Source organism: Syngnathoides biaculeatus, chromosome 6, assembly GCF_019802595.1.
Source record: "Syngnathoides biaculeatus isolate LvHL_M chromosome 6, ASM1980259v1, whole genome shotgun sequence".
NCBI classification, from domain to species: domain Eukaryota; kingdom Metazoa; phylum Chordata; class Actinopteri; order Syngnathiformes; family Syngnathidae; genus Syngnathoides; species Syngnathoides biaculeatus.
This window is the reverse complement of record NC_084645.1, coordinates 163,642-181,531: the sequence shown is the minus strand read 5'-3', so window position 1 is coordinate 181,531 and position 17,890 is coordinate 163,642. Positions and strand designations below refer to the sequence as shown.

General features: G+C 42.0%; 1 protein-coding gene across 2 annotated transcripts in view; it reads right to left on the bottom strand.

The window, feature by feature from the left end:
* The window catches only part of il34 (interleukin 34), a 43,307-nt gene extending 25,807 nt beyond the window's left edge, over positions 1–17,500 (bottom strand). The window contains exons 1-3 of one of the 2 annotated variants that reach the window (XM_061823669.1): positions 17,332–17,500; positions 4,861–4,991; positions 4,583–4,697 (exon numbers count right to left, since the gene is read on the bottom strand). In XM_061823669.1, coding sequence (XP_061679653.1) covers positions 4,583–4,628 — 46 coding nt within the window. In that variant the 5' untranslated portion in view covers positions 4,629–4,697; positions 4,861–4,991; positions 17,332–17,500. The remainder of the gene's footprint in view (positions 1–4,582; positions 4,698–4,860; positions 4,992–17,331) is intronic. The other variant, XM_061823670.1, reaches the window with a different exon arrangement.
* Between the last annotated feature and the right edge of the window lie 390 nt (positions 17,501–17,890).

Here is a 17,890-nt window from a genome sequence, read left to right as displayed (position 1 = left end):
TGTGAAAGCCAAAGTTTGTGGTGGACATTGTCATTTTCAGGGTCTATAGCCGCTAAGCCAGACGTATATCTTTCCAGCCTTGATATATTGTCAAGTGCAACATGTGTGCTTGTTTTCCTCGTCTCACCTCCAAAGAGACTGGACGACAGGAGGATTCACTCTATGCATCTATCTGAGCATGTGTGTTTGAATGAAGAGAGTGAACGACCTTGTCACTGATCCAGACTCTTTATAGCTTTAGCTCTTTGGGGGTTGAGGTGGGGCCACTAGCACACATATGCGAGGCTACAAAGTAGAAATAAGGAGGAAAAATTGATGATTTCAAAGAAAAATGCAACAGCTCAATTGTGGAAATAGCAAACAGAAGCAAATTGAAGGTGAGTCCATCAACACCTGGAAATTAGTTTTTTGTCCCGACAGTAAACACTCACTGGCACTGCCTCGAATGGTTTTCTGCTCGAAAAAGTCCAAACCCTAATTGGAAGGACGTGGAACAGTGGCATGTTTACCACTGTGCTCCATCACCTTTCAACAATAGTTAAAGAAGTGATGACACCAAATGTTGAAGACAATCCACATGATCCTTTTCGTCTTTGGCCCCAAGGATGTGACGTCCATGAGTTCCCAAAACAATTTGAAATGCGGTGTCGTCAGACCACAGCAGACTTTTCAACTTTGCATAACTCCATCTCAGATGAGCTCAGACCCGGAGAAGCCCGCAGCGTTTCTGAGTGTTGCTGATGAATGGCTTTTGCTTTGAATTGTAGACTGAGAACGAAAAGTGTGAACTGAAAATGTTTTTCAGAAGTGTTCCTGAGCTCACATAGCAATATCCTTTACGCAATGATTTCTTCTAGGCATCCAGTGATTGTTTTCGGCCTTGCCGCTAACAGGATGTGCAAAGTTTTCCCCGGATTCGCAGAATCTTTTGATGATATTATGGATTGTAGATGAAATCCATCCATCCATTCCCTAAATCGCTTATCCTCATTAGCGTCAATGATGTGCTGGTGCCTATCCCAGCTGACTTTGGGCTTAGCATACAGTGCTCACTCTTTATTCGTGGGGGTTACGTTCTTTCTTCACTCGTGTATCCCGAAAATCCGCCAGTAATTGATGCCGTTTTAAAACGCTTACGTATGCTATATACCGTGTTTATATACCGTGTTTTCACAACCATAACATGGACTTAAACGTCTTAAATTTTCTCCAAAATGGGTTGTGCCTAATAACATGATACGCCTTATGTCTGCACCAAGATCCAAAATCAGCAAATCTATTTAGAGTAACAACTTCAATTAACTACAACCAAACAGGCTGGTGACATAAATGGCAAAAATGCAAACCAGTTTGTGTTAGCATGCATGCTACCACATGGTAGCGCTCTCGAGGCAATGAGGAACAAGTCCAGATAAGCAATAAAGCATTATTGACCACCATTGGCACAATTCCCATGTCCCGAATTCATTGAAATTGGAGTTTGTACTAAGAACAACATCCAAGCTTGGCTAAATTTAGCAAAAACACGCTTAAGACCTCCCAAACCAAGGTTCCACTCTTCTTCTACCATACCTGTAAAAGCATTTGGTCATCACCAAAAGAATATTACACCTAGAATAAAGCATGGTGTGGGCAGCATCATGCTTTGGGTCTGTTTATCTTCTGTTAGAACTGAGCTCTTAGTCAAGGTACAGGCAATCATAAGCAACTGCTAAATAAAAGCGGTGGTTTCTGTTAGAAACACACAACCGAAACATAACAAAATCAGGAAAAACCTACCACAACATTTTTTTTTTGGGGGGGGGGGGCGTAATCAAAGGCATTTTGCCTCCCATTTAACATGAGAAGTGGCTTGGAAAATTGATGGGCGGAGGGTTTGAAAATGATTCATTTTGGTCTCACTTTTCACATGACAAAAAAAACTGCCATTTGAACAAGACAGTAGATTTTTATTTCCAGTCTAAAAGTATATAAAGACTTGTCAAATCCAGACAAAAATAATTGGCCGCTCAACATCTGGAAAGAAAGAAAGAAAGAAGAAAGAAGGAAAGAAAGAAAGAAAGAAAGAAAGAAAGAAAGAAAGAAAGAAAGAAAGAAAGAAAGAAAGAAAGAAAGGTTGAGCAGTCAGTCTGTCAGCAATGTAGTAGTTTCTTTCGGCTTGTCCCTTTCGGGGTCGCCACAGCGTGTCATCTCAGATGAACGCACATATGTTTGGCACAATGTCTCTCAAAAAAACAGCAGTAGTGATGAAACATGTCTTTTGTCTTTTAATGCTCTCCAGCGGTAACTGACGTTATGGATTTGAAGTCTTAAACGCGTAACAACAATCCTATTCTGACCACCTGGGGATCTCACAAGCAAGGAAGAGAACTCCAGGTTCAGTCGCTTATGGTTTCTTATGCACACAAGGCTCAGCTTCTCGGGTCAGATGATAAACTGCAACGCTAAATTCCTGAACGTCTATTTTCCAAATCAAAAACTTGACATGTGGGAGTGATTGTAATTGGCAAGTCAATATCAGCATGCATTTTACCTTCAATGGAATAAAAAGTAAAAACACTGTCTCTATGATGTATCCATCTTCTCGAAGCGTAGCTATGTCAACACAATGAATACAGGGGAAGTAATACCGAACATATGGCGCAACGGCGGAGTTGCCCTTTGAAGACGTACTGCGTAGGACAATGACGTTGAAAGCATTCGATCGCAGATGCAAACTGCTCCCCGACACAAAAAGAATTCGAACGCAAACCATTCTGGTTTGTTCAGACTTCAAAGCACAATTTCCCAAAGAAGATAATGGAAATACACAGTGTTCCAAAAATGTACATAATTTTGTAGTCTAATAAAGGCAGTTCTCCCTCAAATGGTCTTAAATTTCAATAAAACACAAGTTTTAGAGCTAGGTTTAAAGCCCCACTGACATGAAAAGCATTTTTAGTATGTTTTTAATTTAAAAAAAAAAAGGCAGCCGTAATGGACCCACCCGTTTTTTTCACCACACGAAATGATTTTGACGTATATGGCTTTTTGTAACTCTCGCCATGAAAATCCTCTCGAGGGATTTGTTTTCGACAAGAAGCAGGAAGTGACGTTAAGGGCAATAGCACACTCAAACGGACTCGTTTGTTTCTATGAGTGTTACCTGCGGGAAGGTAGCTCTTTGTTCCTTCGTGTTAGCCAAAATGCCGGTTGGGTTGTATTGCTGGATATTGCTCGAACACTCGGGAGGATGGATTTTCCCTTCATAAGTTTCCAGGAGACCCAGTCCGTCGTGAAAAATGGATTGCACAGGTGCAAAGGACGAGGGGTGGCTCGTACATTTGGTCAGGGAGTCTGTTGTTAGTTAGAATTGATCCGCATATCATCTGAATATGGCTCGAAACAATAGGGTAATATTGCCACTTCACTCGATTGTAAGATATTCTCTTCTTTGAAAAGAGCTTCCTTCCCCGTAGCAGGTGCCACTACGTGTTTTCAAGGGAGTGTAATATCTGCTGATGACATTGCAGGCAATATGGCTACCACTTGGATGCCCAATGAGATTTCCACAACTTTACGCATGGATGACACGCTCTCCGCTCATATTTATTTTTTCGTATGGACATTGAAGTGAATAATGTTATATGTATTTTTCATTACAATGTCTATTTTACAATGTATATAGGGATGTCAGTGGGGCTTTAACATCACTTTACCTTTTCTGTTTTTTGGGATGAGGCAGCGTGCTTGTTGAATATGCTTGGACACAAACAAGATGGTGGCTTTTTGGGGAAGTTCAGTACAAATACACAAACAAGGAAGCAGATTAAGACATGGCACGTATTCAAGAAGGCAAAAAGGAAAACGATCAAGTTACCAAAACGTCACAGAAAAACCAAAATAAGCCCAGGGTTAACTCTTTTGTGACGCAATGAGTTTGGCGCATATCGAGATCCATGACTGGGGTCGGTCTATTGGAATAGATGCTGTAAAAAGCCAAAGAAAAAGTCTTTCATGCCTCCTGAGCGGTGGTGGCGCAGTATTTACTGACTATCATGCTGATGTTTTATAAAGATCAATTTTCATTTGAATTCTATGATTTCGGGGCCATTGGACTCTCGAAAAAGTTCAGCTGTGTTGTGTTTTGAACTGTTAGAAGTTTCTACGTAGTGTCCGTTTGGCTCCAACCTACTGCCTTTGCTCAGACTGCAACGTATACAGTAGTGTAACACACAGAACAAACAAGAAACTGTAATAGCTGATTATGTAGATATGAAATTCTTAGCTCAACGTATGCTTCCGACGTAAACATTCCAATGTTAAGTTAATTCAGTTCATATTTGAAGCCCACTGCCAGCCAATTGGACCATCAGCGTCCCTATCACATGAAAGCTCCAAACGAAATTGTTTGAAAAAAAATGAAAGAACATTAGCAGTGGATTGTAAATTACTTCTACTCTGATAGAGTCACAGTATTGTCACCAAGTCTCATCACATCATATACTGGTCATATATACTGTATACGCTGTATCCATGATCAAAGGCTCCTGATTCTTCTCAAACCAAGCCTCTCTGATTGTGGGTTTCAATTGCATCTTACCCAAGAGGGCTCCCAGCAGGCGGCCTGAGGTGAACCGTTGGACCATAATCTTGGTTTTAATTCCTCAGCTCCAGAGTGCTTTTGAATTCAGCACAGCGTGCGTGTGTGGATGTAGCTGTAGCACACACACACACACACACATATATATATATATATATAATATATATATATATATATATATATATATTTATGTGTGTGTGTGTTTATATATATATATATATTTATATATATACATCCACACATGCGGGGAAAGTCAGGAAAACCGCTGCAATACGAGCCTCTTCAGTGGGTGTTCAGCGCGCGAAACGGGGGCGGTTGAACATCATGACTTCATTGCAGTTGTGGTACGTGCTGGTCGAGGCAACTCATGTTTGGTTTGTCCCTCGTACTTTCCTTGGCTTTGGAATATCTGAAAACAAAATATGAAGTGCAATTAAGAAACAGACAAGAATCACGCTCAACACTTCCTGCTCAGCATGAATACTACTAAAGACTGTAGCCAGGTTCAGTCACGTTCTGGAACACAGTTACAATTTTAATCAAATCCAAACAACTCTTACTAAAATTCTAATAAAAATGATGAGGATCATGATCAAATACTAAGAAGTGATTGATTATGTGATGTGAAGCATCATGTGACCATGTTGGAACATGGAAATGCTGACTTCTTGTGGATGCTTTGGGCATGATCAGTACTAGTATTGATGACACTTTTATTAGGATGATAACATAGTTTCTCGGCAGGAGATGCCCGCTCAAATATTGCAGGCTTAAGGACACGCGCCGGTGCACTATGATTGATGTTGAAGCATGGAGTCATGAATCGATTTATTTAAACAAATATGACACGACATGTAAATATGCATGTAATTCCACCCTGAAACACTCCCATATATGCGTAACCTACTTCAAGCTTCATCAAACCAGGCAAGGGAGCCATTTCAAAGTAAGCAAAGAAAGTTTCAACTTCAACAAGCTTTTTTTTTTCTTTTTTTAAAAACACAAGATGTCACCACAAAGCTTCCAAAAAGGACAATTAATGGTGTTTAGGCTTTGTTTGTGTTTACATGTATCATATGATATTTGTAGAAATAAATACTACTGTGTACGTGTATTCAAATTTTGTCAGAAGACGCCAGATGTAGAGAAAAGAAAATTGATTACAGTGTGGCTTCAAAAAAAAAATAGCGTCAGCAGCTTGTTAGGATAGCATACACAACTATCTTGTGTTCCACATTGGTGACGTGATGTTCCGCACTAGCGGATTGAGGTGAATTTAAGTGCAATATTTGGCTGCAAGCAGTAGCGGTGTTGATTCAGTTGCACTTAGATGGCAATACATGCATCGCGGCGGATTAGTGTTAGCACATTTCTCTTAGAACTTTTCTCTAGGCAATTAGGCTTCCTAGCACATTCCAAAAACATGCATGTTAGTTCAACTGAATACTCTAAATTGTCCACAGATGGGAATGTGAGTCCATGTCTCTATACGTATATGCTGAGAGATTAACTACAGACCAGACCAGGGTGTATCCCCGCCTCGCAGCCAAAGTCACCTTGTATAGCTCCAGTTCCCCTTTTCGGACCCAAAAACGGACACCCAGATAGTTTAGAATAAAGAATAATTTGATGTGAATGTAAACTGAGTGGTGGGAAGGTGGAGCAACAGGTTGGAGCGTCTGCCTCCCAGTTGTGAGGACTGGGGTTCAAATCCCATCCCCGTCTGTGTGGAGTTTGCATGTTCTCTCCGGGCTTGCGTGGGTTTTCTCCGAGCACTCCGGTTTCCTCCCACATCCCAAAAACTTGCAACATTAATTGCCCACTCTAAATTGCCCCTAGGTGTGATTGTGAGTGTGATGGTTGTCTGTCTCGATGTGCCCTGCGATTGGCTGGTAACCAGTTCAGAGTGTACCGCGCGTCCTGTCCGATGACAGCTGGGATAGGCTCCAGCACTCCTGTTGACCTTGTGAGGATAAGCAGCGCAGATAATGGATGGATATTTTAATGGTAAACTGATCTATATCCATGTTATTTTGCACTTTGTCCATATTTGGCTAAAATCGTCCCCTTTCTTCTATTGATTGTCTCCATGCCGAAGACCCACTTGTGAGAGCACTCGTGTTTATGTTGACAGTGCTGGATCGGGAGCAGAGAGGGAGGCGGAAATGATCTCGAGTGAGCTCGATAAATTTAAATGAACTGTTTGCAACCCGGCTCAGCTGGTAAAGCGTTGGCCACACAGTTCTGAGGACCCGGGTTCCATCCTGACCCTGCTTGTGTGGAGTTTGCATGTTCTCCCTGTGCCTGCGTGGGTTTTCTCCGGGCACTCGGATTTCCTCCCACATCCCAAAAACATGCAACATGAATTGGACACTCTAAATTGCCCCTGTGTGTGATTGTGAGTGTGGCTGTTTGTCTCTCTGTGCCCTGTGATTGGCTGGCAACCAGTTCAGGGTGTACCCCGCCTCCTGCCCTTTTACAGCTGGGATAGGCTCCAGCACTCCCCGCGACCCTCGCAAAGAAAATGGATGTTTGCAACCCACAGTACAGCAGGTGACTGGTTAGCACAGCCACCTCACAGTTCTGAGGACCCGGGTTCAAATCTGACCTCGTCTATGTGGAGTTTGCACGTTCTCCCTATGCCTGTGTGGGTTTTCTCCGGGTACTTTGGCTTCCTTCAACATCTCAAAAACATGCATGGAAGTACGAGTGTCACTAGTGTCGGGGAAGGCAACCACACCAGGCAAACACTGCAACTCAAAATAATTTTCATTGGCGACTAATGATGTGAAGAAAGCAGTATAAGCAGTATAAGCCACTTCACAACTTTCTTATATGTTATAATTTCATTTTTTCCCAAGTGCTAGACTAGATTTTTGTCTTTTTTTATGTATTTTTATTTTGAAGAATAATGTTAATTTCTACCGCTTTATGATTTGATCATTGTGTTGTCTTTTCCGCAATACGGTGGCGTTTCTCATTTTGATTGTTTTGAGACAATTGTTTGGTTTTGCAGGAAGTGTCTGAGGTTTTGTGAATGCAGTTCAAAAAATTGGGTTATGTGTTTTCGTGGGGGGAAAAAAAACAATGGAGGGTTTCAAGAAATGTGTTTGGGCAATTTGAAACACTAAATTGTCAATAAATTTGCCCCAGCAGAGAAAGTGACAAATCTTGCCGGCTGTAGAAAGACAGGGTGAGTGAGTGAGTGAGTGAGTGAGTGAGTGAGTGAGTGAGGAGTGAGTGAGTGAGTGAGTGAGTGAGTGAGTGAGTGAGTGAGTGAGTGAGTGAGGAGTGAGTGAGTGAGTGAGTGAGTGAGTGAGTGAGTGAGTGAGTGAGTGAGTGAGTGAGTGAGTGAGTGAGTGAGTGAGTGAGTGAGGGGAGGGCAATATTGCATAGCTCTCTTCCACATTGTTCAACATTGTTGCAATCTCGTGTGTATTTTACTATTGGCTCGAGAACTGTTGCATCCATTGTAGTACCTTTCGTGACTGACCAGAGACCTGAGTCACTCCTAATTTGGTGCGGGTTAGAATTCCTTTTGTTTTTTATTGTTCCCTTGAGGTCATCCCTCTGCTGTAACGCCGTCCACCCCTGCTTCTGCTCGCGTGTTATGAGTACTGTTAGTTCCCCTTCCCCTTCATATGTCATATTCTACTTTTGTTATGAAATCAAGTGTACACTACCCCAACCACGTCTGCTATCGGGGTCCTTACTCCTTCGACACCGCTGTTTAATCCCGTTTTAGCAATGTCGATCAAAGACAATGAAAGCGATGTGCAATGTTTATTTTTAGCAACAAAAGCCTCAGACTTTTTTTTTTTTTACACCTATGTGTAATGTTCTATTTTACAAATGTATTCAACTACAGCACAGGTGTCAAACTCAAGGCCCGGGGGCCAGATACGGCCCACCACACGATTTTATGTGGCCCGCAACGGCAAATCACTGGTGTCAAAATCCATGATTCTTGTGAAAATATATCCCAACATTTCAAATTGTCATATGTCAATGATCATGTTGAGATATTATAAGCATTTTTGTGTTACTAAACATGAACAATGGTTGAAAATACCATTACGCTTGTTTTCTGACTCCAAAACTAGTTCATAAATTTCTAGTGTAAATATGATGAGGCGATTCAAGATTTCTGTGGTTCACCATAACCCCCCTCAGAGGGAAATCGTAATTACAATACGGTCCGTAACAAAAATGACTTTGACACCCCTACATCGTATGTCCAAGATTTTCCAGACCAAATGTTACAGCCACCTAAGCAATTGTCTCAACATTCGAAATCTGTTTGGAAGTCAAATTTAATATTCTGATGTTAATTGGAAGCTCTTGACAATAAGCACCTAAATAAATCACAATGTTATTAGTTGTTGAGTATTAAATTAACATATCAGACAAATTACGTTTTCTATCCTAAGTACGGTGTTAATCAAAGTCAAACCTTATTCTTAAACCACACAGCGCTTCATAATCCAGTCTGAGTAAATGAATAAAACAATTTTAATAATTACTTGTCAAAAGTAGCCTGTACATGATTAGGATTTCTGGGGCCAATCAGCGAGTTTAAAACAACGATAACCAGATCACCAATCCGATCACAAGATCGAGCAACGATTCTTAATCCAAAAATCTGTGTGTGGAGCAATTATGTAGCTCTATCTAGATCTTTGTCTATTTTTGTGTGCATGTGACTTTATGTCTAGATTCGAGACAACATTCAGCCAACTATTCAGCTTCCATGTAAAATATATACAAATCAGTACAATATGGCGCTTGTGGAACAAATAATCCAGTTTTCATAATACAGTACTTGTACGGAGAATGGAGGCCATTTATCGTACATCTTTTTGTGACAAATGTATACATGTGTTTTCATTTTTTTGTGGGACTCTTTTGCGGCATCTCAAAAAGAAACCGCAGCCTCAAGTTGTTGTGTTGAGAAGAGAAGTTGAAACGTTGATAATATCTAAACCTTTATAGCAGGATCTATTTTCCAGATGTATGAACTCCAGTCACGTGACTTGGACTCGGGCCACACTCGAGTCACGAATTTCATTACTTTGGACTGGATTTGACAAAATGTCACGAGACTTGCAACTCGACGTGGACTTGGACAGAAATGATTCCTGACTTCGCTTCTACGCAAGCCCATCGTGTTGTAAAAACTTGTCACTTAAAATTAAAATAAATAAATATCGTAGAACAAAAATAATGAGCAACAGCTGAAGTCGCTCTCAATAGCTAAACACGTCAATGTTTGTGTTAATATTGAGATGTCACCATTTTGTAGTCATACAAATAATGTAAGTGTGAATGTCACTGTGAATGGTTGTTTGTTTATATCTCTGTGTGTGCCCTGTGATTGGCTGGCGACCGGTCCAGGGTGCACCGCGCCTCTCGCCTGAAGTTATGCGGGATAGGCTCCAGCACGCTGGTGAGGATAAGCGTTTCGGACAATAGATGAATGCATGTTTTGTTTCGTTTAAGAATTTTCATTTCTGTGCAACACTCATTTTGAGAACATATTTTGAAAGAACTGCAGGGAAAAGTAATTGATTTCTTTGCGATGTTTATAATTGTTCAATCATTCTTCTGCTTTAGAATGTGAATCAATTTGGTGTTTTCGGGTTGTACACAACTGTAAACTTTAATACGATAAATATAGTCATATTGGAAAATTTAAATTAGGGGGCCAAAAATCGTATCAAATTTCAGCCAGAACACCCACAACTAATGTTCAAGATGTGTTTTTTCCCCCCATCAGGTCAGAAGGTTTTGATTTACTCTCGTGCCTTGGGCAGGGGGCAGGTTAGTAAACGTATGTAACTCAAGCTGTTGCACCCTCGTACAAACCAGCAAATTCAACTTGAACACAACTATTTTGATGAATTGCTGTTCCAAAAAACTGTGGAAGTTGCGCGAGCTCCCTTTCTTCCCCCCTCCCTATTTCCCCCAAGATTCTCTTCTTCACTTAGAAGACCCCCAACCACATTACCCACCCACTCCCTACACCCCCCACTGTTCCTCCCCGCCTTTCCTGGATGACGCTATTCCTTCGTAATACATGTCTGTACCGAATGAAATCAAGCATTTCCTCAAGTACTTGTGTATTTATTAAAAAATTCAAAAATAATGCCTATACTATTAGCTTCCTTAAACATCAATTTCTTTCACTCTCGGCCCGAGAATGCTTTAAAACATGAAGCTGAACACTTTCATTGTCATTATCCATCTTTTTTCCTTCCTTCACTGCTTCTTTTCTTCATGTGTTCATCCCTTCTCTGCAGCCATTTACCCCCACCCCCCCCTTCTTTATTCTGCATTTCACTTTTCCAGGTTGCAGTAGAATACATACAGCTGAGATCGCCTCGCTGTCCCTCCAACTGTGTGAGCTTCAGGTAATTTGGCAATGACATAAATTCTGGAAAAGAAGGCTTCATCTTCTTCTTTGAAAATTGCTTGTCTGATCACATGAAGCTTTTCTCAAAAACTTGGCCTCTCGGTCGTCACCGTCTACCATCTGCACCAAGCCAATGTAGTTGGAAACCCTATATTGAAGTTCTCCACTACAAAGCCCCCCACACACAATGATCTGGGTATTGTCTTCATAACTTGAGGAATCAGAGCTCTCATTGTCTGTCTCCAGTGGAATCACAGTGTCACTAGCGCAGAAGCTTTTCACAAATTGATTGTTTTTTTGGGTGGGCGCTTTCCCTTTCTCCCCCACGCCCCTCACCATTCTCTCTCTTTTTTTACTTTCCTCCAACGACTTCTCTGGTGTTCCAGTCGCAAGACATGTCTTTTCATGTTCTTTTCTTTTAGGGTTGGCTGCCATCACCTTGGGGGATGGAGCTGACCGGTATTGCATTGCTATAGAACTAAAATAATAAATAGATTAGATGGGTGAGACAGTGGCTCAATATCCCCCTGTCCATTTTGGTCCACTTTTACGCCAACTTTTATCACAGCATAGATCAGCACAGCACTTCAGTTTAACCTCCTTACCTTGGTGTGTGGTATGGCACACCATAGATGTGGTCTTTCTCTCTGAGAAGGCTGTCAAACCGACGGTGATTCAGGCTTCTGGATCGGATGAAATTGACAGTTTTGATGACCACCCTCATGAGGTTATCGATGTTTAATGGCTTGCAACGCAAAGCCTCCTGGTGCAAAATACAGTGAAAAGGCCAAACATCACGTCCTCTATTTGTAGATTGAACTTTCTCTCATAACTTTGTCACAACACCCACTTTTGCCACGATCATTGAGGGCACACCATCTGCAGCCAGGCAGACAGCACGGGACCAACGCTACGACGAGTGTGGCGAAATTATCATCTGCTGTCGTCATAGCTTTCATGCCACCCTCACCACAAACTCTTTGGTGACGCTCAATGTGTCATCAACTCCGCGGATACAAATGGCCAATTGTGCAACGTCTGCAATGTCCATGCTTTCATCAATTGGAAGTGAAAATGTAATTATTTTGTGCTATGAATAGCTGTCCAAATCCACTGAAAGATCGGAAAACCCGTCTGCAACCGCTCCATTTTTGTTAATAGTTGCTTGACAACAAGAGGGCTGGTCACCTTACTCACAAGGTCATCTTGCTCCACTCTCCCCTATATTTCAATAGTCAACCCCCACAAAGGCAGAACTAAAGAAAAAAGTCGGGGTGAAAGCAGAGACATGTGACCCCCCTCACACATTGCCAGTGTTGGGCAATCAACGTGGAAATGTAGTGAGTGAGGTGTAACATTGTACATTGTATGAGGCATCACTACTCTGAATCTAGTCCATCCACCAGTGACATGTAGCTAGCTAATTTGCAATAAAAGTACAAAAGTAGCTAAATGACATCAAAGCTAACTTAGTTGGCTGTAGTATTGATTGACTTAGAGAACTTCATACCGCTGTCTCTGATGAACAAGTAACTGTAATGCACACATCCTTTTAGTGGATCAGGAGAATTCGGATGGGGCAACCACGCTTCCCGCTGGTGATATTCCTTGTGAAGTGCTGGCACAGGTTTTTTTTTTTCACTTCAGAGAGTGTCCAGTTCACATTTGTGTCCGAATCAATTATGATTCTTGATCAAAATGCGGAGATAAGGGCATGTTGGGAACTTTCCTGTCTTAATTTGAAGAAATTATCTGTTCCCTGTCACCTATAGTACAACAGCCCAATCTAATCTTTGGTGGATGGCCTTTGAGCAAGGGTTTTGTAGTGCTCATAGTGCATTTGATCTAGATACGTTTGCATGTTTTGGTTATTGTCAGTAAAAAGCATGAGGGCCTATACACTCCACCAAGACGTAGCTGAAACAAACTCATTCCACACTTCCTGGTTGACTTCTTGGACCTCAGTGGTTTTCTTTACAAGGTCTTAATGATCAGTGAATAAACAACAGGGCTTTTGAAAGTTTGTTTGCTTTTCTTGAAGCAGCGTAGCTCAACGTCATACCTGAATGTCACCTTCACTGTTGTAGACTAGTCAGCGTTTCTGCCTCAGTTTGAAACATTCAATAGACCTGACTTTGGGGCAGCCTTTGAGTGTGGATCTTGCATGTTCAAATCAGTGTGTATGTTTCATTTTCTCTGATTGCTCCAGTTCTGAGCGTGACGGTGGTCAACTGGTTAGCGTGGCTACATCACAGTTCTGAGGACCTGGGGTTGAAACTCAACCTCGGCTCTTTGGAGTTTGCAGGTTCTCCTCATGCTTGTGTGGATTTTCTCCAGATGCTCCGTTTTCGTCCCACATCGCAAAAACAGGCAAAGTGGGTTAATCGAAAACTCTCAATTGCCCACGGGTGTGAAAGTGAGGGTGAATGGTTGTTTGTTCATAAAGTTATGTGCCCTGCAAATGGCTGGCGACCAGTTCAGGGTGTATCTCGCCTCTCACCCAAAGATAGCTGGGTTAGGCTCCAGCACATCCTCGAGCCTTGTGAGCATAAGTGGTAGGGGAAATGGCTGGATGGATGGATGGATGGATGGATGGATGTTCCAGTTCTCCCATCTAAAAAGATGTAAGGAGCAGTTCCAGCCAATTCCATTGACCAGGATGATGGCATCACGTGGTTGCTTCCATCTTCTCTTTGAGGATGGGTTAAATGCAAAGAACAGATTTGGCTGTTAATGCCCCAAATTTATGACAAAGTTTAAAGGTAAAGGTATGAACATTACTAGAGCAGCCAAGTAATTCAGTCTAAAAGTCTTGTAAAAAGGAGGCTGAACTAGGTCAGTGCATTATCACGCTTGATAACTTTCTTGTGATTACAATGCAGGGATCGCGCAGCTGTATGGCTTATAAAACACCAAAGTATCGTAATTGTAGTATAATTATCACACTGGCATTGCCTAATTTCAGTGTTAGCATGACTAATGACTTTCTGCATGCCATCCAGCAGTAAAATGTGGCAGGAAGCCAGCCTTTTGCTCTCATCATCATCAGTCATCATCAGTTTTCACAGCATGCAGACATACAGTACGAACACTCAAGCCCAAAATGATTCACATGCAGGTCATATTTTAAATGAATGTGGATTTTTATTTGAAAGTGTAGCTTCTATCGGGAAATGACACAGAAGTAATAAATGACTAAGACGATGACCAAACTCTTGCGCCATTCCAAATCATCTTGACACTTTATAGCATCATCTGGAGAATTTTACTCAACTATGAGTTGTGTCAATAAACTTCCAGGGCCGGTGTCTTAAAAGATATATTTCAAATTCAATCTGCAAGCTTCACAGTCACGCCGCCATGCACTCCTGAAGGACCTATCCTGGATCCTCTGCAGCGCCGTCATCACGGCCATGTTGTTGTCGTCCATGACCTCAAAACTATCCCTCCCTGATGACCAGTTCAGATGAGAAGGGAGGGGTGCTCCAGCATGGTGATGTTCTTCTCGGGCATTGTGAGCAGCCTCATTGTCATGGTCAAGCAGCTACGAGTCCTGCCACAACGCTTCTTGCATCTTTTCACGCACTGAATTCAGCAAAGGCCACTCGTATGCAGTTCGTACACTGGATACACCTGAAGTGACAAGTCTGGCACCATTATGGACGTAGATTCAACCATTTTCCAAGCCGCTTATCCTCACAAGGGTCACGGCAGTGCTGGAACCTATCCCAGTCAACTTTGGGTGAAAGGCGGACTACTCCCTCAACTGGTCGCCAGTCAGCCACAGGGAACATATCAACACCATCAGTGAGTAGGAATTGAACCCACGCTGCCGGTATCAAAGTTAAGCGAGTGCGCTGTACAACTATACCATCAGTGACTCGGACTTAGAACATTTTGTCAAAATTTAAAGAATGAAAATACATAGCTCTTAACAGAGCATTCCTTGTGGAGCCAGACAAACAAAAATCCAATTTCACTCAAAAGTAAGACAGTGTTTAACTTTATAGGAAGCAAAAAAATCAACGCATGAAGTGAAGCAACTTTGCAACAGAAGTGGAACGTTTTACGCTGGCTTAACCCTGACATGTAAACCTAAAACACATGCATGACTGCAGTCATGGCTTGCAAAGACATGGCTGATCAACGCTCTGCCAAACTTATGCTCTGCTGAATGTGATTGACTTTTTTTTTCTTTTTTTTTTTTTTTTTTTTTGCATTCGCAAGGTCCCACGCCAGGATTTTATGTTAAAGCAGTGGCGGTGGGGAGGCTGAAGGGAAGTCAATTTTACAATCAAAGCTCTTTTATGTAGAGATGGGAGACATAAACATAGCGCATACCAACTCTCTGATGTCATAACGTTATACCGATGGATTTCATTGCAATGCGTGGAGAGGTCAAAAGGCTGACTGTTCGACTGATAGCTCGAGCTACTTATGCTGCTACAAAAACTTATTTGAAAGCGAGTATGAGTTTGACAGAGCTTAAACACAATAAATGAATAAAATCAATCACTTGTACTATCCATCCATACGTTTTCTCTGGTGCTTTTCCTTATTAATGTCACAGGTGACATTGAAGACTTTGTGCCAGTGGCAAGTTACGCGGAAGTTTTTAATTGGAGTGCTTTAAATCATGTTCTGATTGAAAACAGTAGGAAACAATACCATTCGTTCAATTTATGACCCACTTATCCACACGAGGGTAGCGTGAGTGCTGGAGCCTTTCCCAGCTATCATCAGGCAGGGGGCGGGGCACACCCTCAACTGGTTGCCAGCCAATCACAGGACACATAGAAACGAACAACTATTTTTACCTATAAGCACACCTACGCAGGGGCAATTTTAGAATCTCCATTTAGGGAATGTTTTTGGGATGTGGGAGGAAACCGGAGTGCCTGGAGAAAACCCACGCAGCCACGGGAAGAGCATGCAAATTACACACGGAGGGGGGGGGGGAATTTGAACCCCAGTCCTCAGAACTGTGAGGCCAACACTTTAGCCAGTTGCTCCACCGTGCTGCCAGTAATCCCTGCAAATGTATTTATTTTTCCATCCTCCATCCATTTTTTTTGTTTGCCGCTTATCCTCACCAGGGTCGTGGGGAGTGCTGGAGCCTATCTCAGCTGTCAACGGGCAGGAGTTGGGTACACCCTGAACTGGTTGCCAGCCAATCCCAGGGCACATCGAGACAGAAAACTGTTACGATTCCTTAAATAAATCTGTATGACTTTTTTTTAAAACAAAAGTGAAATTCCTTGGAACTTTTTAAGTTTAACCCTTTGTTGAGGCTGGATCAAACAGCACCTCAAATTACGTCAATAACCAATTCCACACAATCAACTCGACAAACAATTTTTCACAGTCAATCAACAAATTGATGATCAAGACTGATTCAAATTAAAGTAATGCACAAAATACATGATACAATTTAGACTTAATGTACAAGACCATTTTGAGAACCATGTCGATGTTTCTGGCAAGCACACACACACACAAAACAACCCCGCAGATTTCGTTGAATACAAAAAACTTGAATACTCACTTGAGTAAACAGTTACAAGGTTATCATCGAAACTGCACTCACAAATACTACTAATAATGTAAATATGCTGCACGTGATCCATCTTAAACTGAGCAGTGAGTGCCATGTGTGTCCTTGAGATCATCGGCAGTGAGCTTTCAAATCCTAGAGTGAATCTGATCTTATTTCTCCAAATGCATGCCTGAGAAAATGCTCGTCTTCTAGAGAAAGATATACACTTTAGATTCTCATCCTCCGATTTGTGTCAACATACACACATTTATTGCCTTTGTCAAATACAAGTCTTCATGCCAACTAGTAGTTAGGATTGAGGTAAAACACAGTCCATGTAGGTGCGATTCATTTTACAGATGAAACACTTTCAAATTTTAATATACACATTTCATTAACGTTGAATTGATTCAAAGAAATCCACTGAATGCAGAAATATCCACATCATCTGAAGTCTCCCCCCCCCCCGACCCCCGTTCTTTCCTTCAATGGCTTCAAAGTGGATTGAATTCAAACCTGGATCTGAAATCCAAAGATTTGACTTTCAATACATATTTCATACTGCCCTGTTACTTAAAACCAACGACCTTACTCGCGATCTCCAGTACTGGTGTCCATATTCTAACCCAACCAGTCCCACGTGGGCTCTTATGCCGAAATTGTGTAACTCGTGGTTGCCGGTTCAAGAATAAATCTCAGAGAAGCACGGCCACTCATATCCAGTGACTCACCATTCCACCTGACGAAAGTGAAACTTCAACGTGGCGAAACACCTGAATATTGTTGGAAATGGACACGCACCTTTCCGCCCCCGCCTTCAGTGGGAAAAACTTCCGTCAGGTGCCCCGAGCTCGAATCCTGGCGAAGTGCGGCGATAGCAAATCCACTCCAGAAAAAGGCCGAGAAGTGTTATTTAAGGGAAGCCCATCACTTGCTGCGCGCGTTCCGAGACTGCGGCGTAAACAAGCGCGCAACATATCGTCCAGTCTACAATAAGGCCAAGTCAGCATTCGCGCACGCACATCCGGCCTACTATCAAAATAAACCTACTCTTTCTGAGTCCGACCATCGTACAGACCAAAACACACCTCATGTCTAAAATGTCTTTTTTTCTTCTTCTTTTTATTGTGAGCCCAAATCAAAACCAATCACGGAAAATTGAACCCTTGGGCTCTACAACTTTGACGCCTAATAACCAGACGACAGTGTTACTTTAATCGACAGAAAATCTTTACGGCTGTTTCTTGAGCGCCCGCTTCGTCACGTAAGCCCCAAATAAGAGCTCTTCCAGTGCGTGCACCTTTAGTCACCTTTCATACAATTTGGTGCAATTTTACTTTGAAAAGCGATTTTTTTTTTT